The following is a 9,547-nucleotide window of genomic DNA, read 5'->3' on the forward strand; positions in this document are numbered from 1 at the left end:
TAAGACGAAAGACCCAAATTTGAACCCCGGGAAAAAAAAAAAAAAAAAAAAAAAAAAGACATTGAAACTGAAACTGCAGCTCTCAGGAACCAGGTGGCAGACTATAGTTCTGCACGGAATGAAAACACAGCCCCAGTGCTCTGGGTGGCAGGTTGGAGTTGTCGTGTGTTTGTGTGTGAATGAAATGGACAGTGAGAAGGTTCTGATCTGACCACAGGGCCAAAGGTAGTGTTGAGTCCAAATGTGCAGTTCCTGGTGGTCCTCATGCAGCTCAGGGTGAAGACAGCCCCCTACCACCTGTGCTCTGCCAATGCTAAGTGGCACCTGAAATATCCCCAAGAGGAATGCGCCCAGACACGCGAAGCAAGTGTGCAATCCTTCCAGTTAAAACCCTTCCCCATCCCTCATCCCTCTCTTGTGTGTGAAAGCTGTCTGATGGGGGAGGAAACGGGTAGAAAGCAGAGTAAATCGACTCCCCTGGAGTGTAAGTTAAAGAATTTTTAAAAGGGATATTCAGGTGACTTCAGGTGACTATGGTGAAAGCTCCAGACCTTCTGTGAAACTGCCTGGCTGTCATTTGGGGTGGGACGGACCACTGAGGGCTTACTTGATAAGGAGATAATTAGCCAAGTGTTCAGGGTTGTTGTAGGGGACCCTGGCCATCCTAATCAATTTCATTACATTGACTGTTCATAAGACTTGGTCCTGTCTCAACCACCTTGGCTGAAAGCTTGCATTGAGAACTGCACAGTGACACTGGCGAGGATAACAGCCGCCTCCAAATGTTGGTCAAAGTCAAACAAACCCATTCTGTCTGGGGAGTCAGAAGTCCCACTTCCTTATGTGCTACAGTATCTCCCACTGCCACTGGCACCTGTGGCCCCCGCGGCAGAGGCTCTACCAGGCCAGTCAGCCCCCCAGGGGTTACCTCTCTCCCAACGTCTGAGGCCTCCCTAGAGACCCATCTGATGGCAGTCTCCCCCCTGAGCCACCCATTCTGACTCCTCACAGGACTGTGGGTGCTGAGAACCTCTCAGCAGCCCAACCCTAAGGCCCTGGCAAGGTGCCACTCAGATGCCACTTCAAGAGATGTGAGCACCCATTTACTATGACCCACAGGGGCAGATCCAAGGAGGGGAACAAATGTTGGTCTATGAACCCTTCATCACCATTATCTCCTTAATTGGAAGAATCATTCACCTTACATACCAAGAAAACCCAGGCAATGACTGAGCGAGTCATTATCCAGGCCCAGGCTGGCCCACATGGACTAATTGCTGGCTACTTCTCCTAACCCTATTCAACACCAAGCAGCACCACGGGGTTACTGGAGCCAGCCTATGATGGTTAGAAGAAAGTGTCCTGGCCAGAAGACGTTACTGGAACAAACACTAACCAATTGTTAGAAGTCATAACCAAGGTGTTTGTCAACCAAGACCAGGAGGCTAAGTAGGAGAGTCTCAAGATGGAAAACAAAGCAGGCTTGCTGGCAGGCATCCTGACAGAACAATCAGGGCAGCCCAGAAGGATATGCCCAGGGCAGAGCCAATCCAACAGACAATACTTCATCCCTCGAAATGCCCAGTTTGGAACCCAAAAGCACTTGCAAAGGCTTCTAGATTACCCAACCTTGCCAGTCACCTTGGAATACACCTCTCTAGTCTATCCAAAAAAAAGGGCACAGATAACTATCAGCCAGTTCAGGATCTGCAAGCAGTAAACCAGGCCACCATGACCCTACCTGGCTGTCCCAAACCCTTATACTCTCTTGGGTTTCATTGCCGCCAAAGCAGCCTTCTTTAAATGCTTAGAACTCAAGGATGCCTTTCCTTCTGCATGTATCTGGCCCCACAGGGCCAGCCAATTTTTGCCTTCCAGTGGGAAAATCCAGAAATGGCAACAAAGGCCAGCTGACTTTGAACCCCAAGGGTTCAAAAATTCCCTGACCATTTTCAGCACAGCAATGGCCACTAACCTGAAGACTTTCCCTGCAGGTCAACATGGTTGTGTATTACTCCAGTATGCAGATGACCTGCTGTTGGCTAGCCAGATACAAGGCTGTACAGAAGGGACACTCTTACTCCTCACTCTCCTGTGGATGGCTGGCTTTAAGGTCCCAAGTAAGAAGGCCCAAATTTGCCAGAAGAAAGTTAAGTACCTTGGTTTCCACTTGTCACAGAGACAATGCCATCTCAGGTCCAAGAGAAAATAAGCAGAGAAAATAGCCCAGTTCTAATGACGAGGTCTGAGAGTTCCTTGGGGCTGGCTTCTGTAAGATCTGGGCACCTAACTTCTCAGTCTTGGCGACCTCTCTTTTGGAGGCCACAAAGAGCATGGTATGAGAACCTTTGTTATGGGAACAGGAACAGCAAAAAAGCCTTTGAAGAGATCTAACAGGCTCTCACCAACATTACTGGGCCTGGGTCTTCCAGCCAGGACTAAGCCTTTCTATTTGTACATCCATGAGTGTAGCGGCACGGTGGGAGCTTTAACCCATACGCTGGGATCCTGGCATACCTCTCCAAACAATTCAACTCTGTCACCCAAGGGTGGCCACCCGTTTGCAGGCACTGGCAGCTACAGCCCTCTTAGTGGCAGAGGCTAACAAACTTATGGGACAAGAATTAACAGTCCAAGTGCCACACTCGGAGCTGACATTACTGGAGTATAAGGGACAGTACTGGCTAACACCTGGATGTTCAGCTATCAGGGGATGTTATGTGAGAACCCGCACATTCACCTAGAAGTGGTGTACACCCCGAACCCAAGCCTATTGCCAGTCGGGCCAGACCAGGCGGATCACGACTGCAGTGAGGTCATGGATGAGATATTTCCCAGCCATCTGAACTTGGGGAACTGCCCCTCAAGGACCCGATGCCAAGTATTTCACAGTTGGCAGCAGTTTTGTACAAAAGGAAGAATGCCTTGAGGGGTACTCCTCCATGGTGACCCTGAATTCTGTCACTGAGGCAAAATCTCTGCCAAAAGGTTCCTCACTACAGAAAGTGGAGCTCATTGCACTGACCTGAGTACTTCAGCTGGCAGCAGGAATACGCATCAACATATACATGGACTGTAAGGATGCCTTCACCACCCTTCATGTGCACTGGGCTCTATATAAAGAAAAAGGCCTGATAAAATGAGGGGAAAAAAACGAAGTATGGCAGGGAAATCCTTCAATTCCTGGATGCTGTATGGGTCCCTGGGGGGGAGCAGTCACACACTGTCGGGACATCACAGGGAAGACATTACAGGTGCTTAGGAAAATCCATAGACTGGAAAGCTAAGCTGACGGCCACCAAGGGAACAGCAGAGTTGACAGCCATGGCCACCACACTGTTTGCTAGTCCATTAACAAAATGGGACCCTAATTACAATGTGAGACGGCTTTGGTTTAAGACCAAGGATGGAAGTTATATCCCAGGTGGATGGTGGGAGTTTAAAGATGACCTGGAAGACATCCCAAGGCTCTGGCCCCATCTTTCGGCAGGAAGTTTCATCAGGATACCCATATGGGCCAGGCAGCTTTCCAGACCGCCATGAGTTCACATTTCTACATCCCCTGGCTCTCCAGCACAGCCAGTGGTATGTGAACAATGTGAAATGTATGCCCACAGTAACCCAATCAAGGGCCCACGGCAACCCCTGGGGCACAAAGCATTGGGGCAGCCGCATTCGAAAATGTGGTTGTGGGTTTTATTGAGCTTTCCCCAGTTTGTGGCTACATATACTTGCTAGTGTTGGTGTATACTTTCTCAGGGAAGGTAGAGGCATTCCCCTCCCATAGGGAAAAGGCATCTGAAGTGGCCCGGATCCTTCAGAGAGAAATCACTCCCCATTTTAGAATTCCTGTTACCACAGGATTAGACCATGGCCCAGCATTAGTTGCAGAGGTTGTGGAGCCAGTGGTCAAAGGACTAAAGATTACTTGGAAACTGCATGTGGTATGCGGTCCCCAGAGTTCAGGGAGGTGGAGCAAAGGAACCAGACTTTAAGGCTACAGCTCAGTAGGCTGTGTCAGAAAGCTCACCTGCACTGGGAACAACTCTTACCAATAGCTCTGCTAAGAATCAAAGCTAGTTCCACTACACAGACAAGGGTTTCCCCTTTTAAAATTCCCTATGGGGGCTGGGTGTTTAGCTCAGTGGTTCCTCTGCCTGACTTGCAAGTGCAAGGTCCTGAGTTTGATCCCCGGTACCGAAAAAGAAAGAAAGACAGACAGACAGACAGCCTCTATGGGTGACCCCTCCTTTTATTAAGGAGATACGAGGGGTTTTAAAGGCACTTGGGAACCACATTCTGAGACAACAGATGCAGGTGCTATGCTTGGCCTTAGCCACCCTACACCAATGGGTTAAGGAATGATTGCCCGTAAGTTTGACTACAGATCCTCACTCTTTCAAAACAGGGGATCCTGCATGGGCAAAAGAATGAAATGTCCAGTCCCTGAAAACCCTCTGGAGGGGCCCATTCCCTGTTATCCTATCCACCCCGACTACAGTAAAGGTAGATAAGATAGTCCCCTAGATTCACCACAGCAGAGTAAAGCCAGCATCTCGAGACTGGGAGTGCATGCCTAACTCGTCAGGACCATGTAAGTTGATGATCCAGAAGTACACCCAACCTCAGGAACACCACTGAGAGACGACAGCCCTGCTCTAGTCACTCCAGAGGCTGACTAGTCTACACAAGGCAGAACTCTGAGGACACTGCCGACTGGCAACACAGACCAACTACATCCCTTTTGTAACCATCTGTAATATACTGCCACCCATTACTCATAACTGTATTTGGGTCTCTGGCCCTGCTTTTTGCCACAGTCCTTGCCAAGACTGCCTCAGCCAACTGGAAATGTGGCAAGAGGTGCTTGCTGGTCCTCACCTTCCTCTTGTGGGAAGGACGTTTTGCTGGCATTGGCTGATTTTACTATGCAAAGTATCTGCACACATAAGACAACCTATTCTATTTGCCAACGTGAAATCAGCATACCTCTTTCAATCCAAAATACTCCCCAACTGAGGAACGGTTTGAAGTCCAACACTCCCAAGGTAAAGGAATGTTAATTAACAAAACCTGGGTTATAAATCCCCATTAGCTAGTATTAGTATTTTTTTATGTGTGTGCCACCATTAGTAAAAATCCCTGGATAGTGCTAAAATGTGGAGGATTATCATGGGAATAAGAATACAGGCTCAGTTGCAAGTATGCCTGTGAACAGGCCCTGCCCCAATCTGCCTGTTACAGTGACCACTGGGCCGATGGCCCCTAATGGAGCTGTTCTCATGGGCCCCTTGGAAAGGTAAAGGTAAGGTAGCACTCCTCCAAAGGAGGGCTGCCACTCTCAGCTATGAATTGGGAACCTGTAACCTCACTAATTTTACTATCTTTAATCCAGGAGACCCAAAGTGAGATTGCTCCAACTATATGGGGACAGGGGGGTCCCATAGAAAACAATGTACCCTGCAAACTGGCAACTGGAAAGACAACAATGGCCTCCTCCACACTTAATTCAGTATTATAGTCCTGCCAGCTGGGAATAGGATGGGTCCTGGAGCTATCGCACTCCCATTTATACGCTAAACTACATAATTAGACTACAAGCAACTGTAGAAATAACTAATGAAATTGCCAAAGCTCTTGTTAGCCAAACAACAGACCAAAATGAGCATTGCTATCAAAATTGCTTGGCCTCAGATTACGTACTTGCTTCTGAAGGAGGGATTTATGGGAAATTTAATCTAAGGAACTGCTGCCTATAAATAGATAAGGGAAAGGTCATAGAGGAGATTGCAGATCGAATGAGGAAAACTGCTCATGTTCCAACCCACACCTGGAAAAGGTGGGATCCCGGAGAACTGTTTGGGAGGCAGTTTTCAACTCTTGGGGGATTCAAAACCCTGACAAGGTATCACACTCCTGATTTGGGGAATCTGTTTGATCCTGCCTTGCCTGGCTGCCTCGGTTACATGTTCTGGCTCCAACTTCAATGAAATGGCGGTTCAAAGAAAAAGGGCTGCACACACAATGATGTTATGGAAATATAACCCCTGAACCAGTATGTTGTTCTCTGTCCCAAAATAGAATGGGATCCGAGCACCAAAGGGGAGAACGTGGTATGGCCCCCGTGTCAGGGTGGGAACTTTTTAGAGTGTAGTGATATCAACGCTGTGTATGCAGGTGTAGTTCTGATGTAATTCTGTAACATAAATCATACTCAACCAGACTGTTGAATGTTTATGTATACCCAACCAGACTGTAAAATGTTAGTGTATGCCCATATAAGGGAGACAAAGACAAAATTGTATAAAGCTGTATATATACAGCCATGCCATGTTCAGCACTCAGCCTGTGGATACAAATAAAGCTGTTTCCTGGGAAAAGGGCCTTGGTATCCCACCTCAGCAAGAAAATCTTAGAGCAAAAGTTCTTAGCAAAGCAGTAGGTTAATCTTCAAACTCATTTATGGGCTATCTCTGTACACAACCTATACTCCAACCATACTTCACTATCTGCTGTTTCCTTAAACAAGTGTCCCGTCCCATCCCATCCCATTCCGTCCCCTGTGCCGGGAATCGAACTCAGGTCCTTGTGCTTCTCAGGCAGGCAGCGGAACCACTGAGCTAAATCCCTGGCCCTTAAACAAGTCTTATACTTCTGTTTGTTAATGCTTTTCTACTTCTACTCAGCATCTAGCCAATATACCTTAAACAAAGTAGTTTAAATAACTATTTGTGGAAGAATTCACATTAGGACTGGAGTATAGCTTAGCTGCTTTATAGAAGTAAAACCTTTTTACGGGAAAGAGGATCAAAAATGATCAAGATCTAACTTATATATGCACTGATTATCCAAAATAAATGTAAACATTATGGAGCACAAACATAAACCAATAAAAGTCTTTTTTAGGATATGGAAACCAACTCCCATACAAACTACATTAACTTGTTCAAAATCACAAGACTAGAGGTCACAAAGCAATATCTGTTCCGTTACATACTTACTGATACTGTTTAGCAGCTCACAAAGGAATAACAGATTATAACATAAAATTAGGGGATCTAGTCATCCTATTCCCATCTCCCATTAATATAAATAATCAACAACTGCACAAACTGAAAAGTTACCATGTAATTCAAATAACTTTTTAATTGCTTGGCCTATAAAGGAATGTACCCTATATGCTGATTAAATACATTTTAGCGAAGCGATTTAAATGGTCCAATCTGATTCATGTGACACAGATAAGGAGAACACTATTAAGGTGTATATAATTTTTTTTTTTTTTTGGCACTGGGAATCGAAATCTGGTCCTTGCACTTTCATGGCAAGTGGAACCACTGAGCTAAATCCCCAGCCCATACATAGTATTTTTAAAAATGATAGAAGTTCTGCAACAAATCTTTTTTTTTAAAGGTATAGAAACAAGAATCCGCTGGCATTTAAGCACTTTCCAAGGCAGTAAGACCCTGAGCTTATAGATTTAAGAATTAAAGTCAGTAGGCAAATATATTCATTTAAGGGCCATAGTTGGCTTTTCAGGCTTTCCACATCTCTCAAGACTATCTGATTACATTTGGCTATCAAGCAACCATTCAATGACTTCATTGGCACTAGTATCACCACTTTTGATCCTACAACCTGACCTTGAAACATCAGAAGATTAATTAATTCTCCCCATATTATAAATTAATAAGCTGACATTCTAAATTATACAAAAGTGCTTGGTTGCTTGGTTAGCAGGAAAGAACCTAAGAATCTGCTCACTTCTAAAGATAGTATATTAAAAAAAAGGTTAAGAACCTGAAAAATATAAACACTGGGGGCTATCACTCAAGAGGCAGGAGGAAGATCACTGCAAGTTTGAGGCCAGCCTGACCTGCACAAGACCTTGTCACCAAAAAGAAAAAGGAGAGGGACCACAAGCTGGATTCGGGCCAAAAATGGGATTTTATTTGGCTTGCACAATGATGATGGTGATGGAGAGGAGGAGGAGAAAGACAGAAGAGAAAAAGGAAAAAGAGAAGAACAACAAATACCCTTTTAAAAATCTGAAAATTTCAAGCCGGGCATGATGGCACACGCCTATAATCCCAGCACTTGGGAGGCTGAGGCAGGAGGATCGCTGTGAGTTTGAGACCAGCCTGGGCTACATAGTGAGTTCCAGGTCAGTCTCAACTACATAGTGAGACTGTATCTCAAAAAACAAAACAAACAAAAAGAATCTGGAATTTTCACATAAAAATGTGCATTTCCAGCTTTTCTTGAAAAATATGAAATTCTGGCAATACTGGACCTGACTTGCCACATGGCAAAAACTGACCAAAGTTAATCAATCATAGCCCCACTTATATGGGACACTTGGTACTAAAGTCACATGTGAATTGTCACTTATCACTATTCATGCTCTGTTTACCTATAAACTTCGAAGAATGAAGAATGCCATACTTGGTGGATAAGTGCAGACTTTTAAAAGTACAATCCACTCTTTATATTAATGCAGTAAAACGAAGCTAGAGGCAAAGGAATCAATTACCTTAATCTGAGTCTGTTCGATTGACTTTTCCCATATCTGCTGATCATATGCTCCAATCTGAAATAAGGAGCAAGCTATTTAAATGATGCAAAGGCAATACTTATATTTTTAAGTCAAGCTTCACATGGAAGTCATTAATCTATTAAGTATTAATATATCTGGAAAATGTTTCAGCTTCTCCGTTAGAATAAATATTTCCAAAAACAAAATCCTTCAAAAATCTAAAATAGCTGGATTTAAGTGAAAAAGCAACACCCAAAATAATTCAAATCAAATATTACCTTAAAAGATATTTCCACTTCTTAAAGAAAATATTAACAGGAATACTAGAGAAGAATAAAAAGTAAGGGACAGCTCAATAAGAGAACAGTGTACCAATCTGAGCATGCAGATAAAGGCGCCATTTGCATCTAAAAGTTTGATCAGAAGTAGAATTTCAAAGCATTGCCATGGCTTGTGTATGCAGCCTGGGGAAGGGAGAGAACTGGAGAATCTTATCCTAGGACCTGGGACTGGGTTTATAATGACCTTGTACATCCATTTTCCCATTTATGCTGAGATACCACATAATACCTGCCATTAACAAACTCAGGGAAAAGTAACGTGATATTCTTTGTGGGAACTTTCTGAAGAAGTATGCTTTGCAAATAAAAATTACGGATATTACCTTCTTTTGATACCACGATATAGCATCTCTCTCATTTGAGGCCATCTGGGTCTCCAGCCAGAGAGTGGGATTTCACTGAAAATGAAGGAAAACCAGTCCGTGAGTCCAGTCGCTGAAGGTTACAGTCTGGGGAGGACTGGCTGCTGGGGACGGGCGCGGGGGTGGCAAACGGTCGCCGCTGAGCTGGGGAAGCTTCTGCAAGACTTTGTGAGCGCGGGTTCGCGCATGCAGGCAAGGAGAGAGGTACCGGAGTACACTCGCCCGCCCCCGTGCTCCCCGGCGTCCGACTCACCTGGTGCCCGCTGCCAGGCAGGCCGACGGCCGGGTCCTTGCTCCTCAGTGGCCCC

The 9,547-nt window shown here is 45.2% G+C and overlaps 1 protein-coding gene across 8 annotated transcripts in view; it reads right to left on the minus strand.

The window, feature by feature from the left end:
* The window catches only part of Phtf1 (putative homeodomain transcription factor 1), a 48,524-nt gene extending 38,977 nt beyond the window's left edge, over window positions 1–9,547 (minus strand). For 5 of the 8 annotated variants that reach the window (XM_010631258.2, XM_010631257.2, XM_010631259.2 and 2 more), the window contains exons 1-3: window positions 9,493–9,547; window positions 9,201–9,275; window positions 8,534–8,590 (exon numbers count right to left, since the gene is read on the minus strand). In XM_010631258.2, coding sequence (XP_010629560.1) covers window positions 8,534–8,590; window positions 9,201–9,245 — 102 coding nt within the window. In that variant the 5' untranslated portion in view covers window positions 9,246–9,275; window positions 9,493–9,547. Of the gene's footprint in view, window positions 1–3,025; window positions 3,114–8,533; window positions 8,591–9,200; window positions 9,276–9,492 lie in introns of those variants that run through there. The other 3 variants (XM_010631262.2, XM_010631263.3, XM_010631265.3) reach the window with 3 other exon arrangements.

Source organism: Fukomys damarensis, unplaced genomic scaffold (assembly GCF_012274545.1).
Source record: "Fukomys damarensis isolate Sample0158 unplaced genomic scaffold, DMR_v1.0_HiC HiC_scaffold_33, whole genome shotgun sequence".
Lineage (NCBI taxonomy): Eukaryota > Metazoa > Chordata > Mammalia > Rodentia > Bathyergidae > Fukomys > Fukomys damarensis.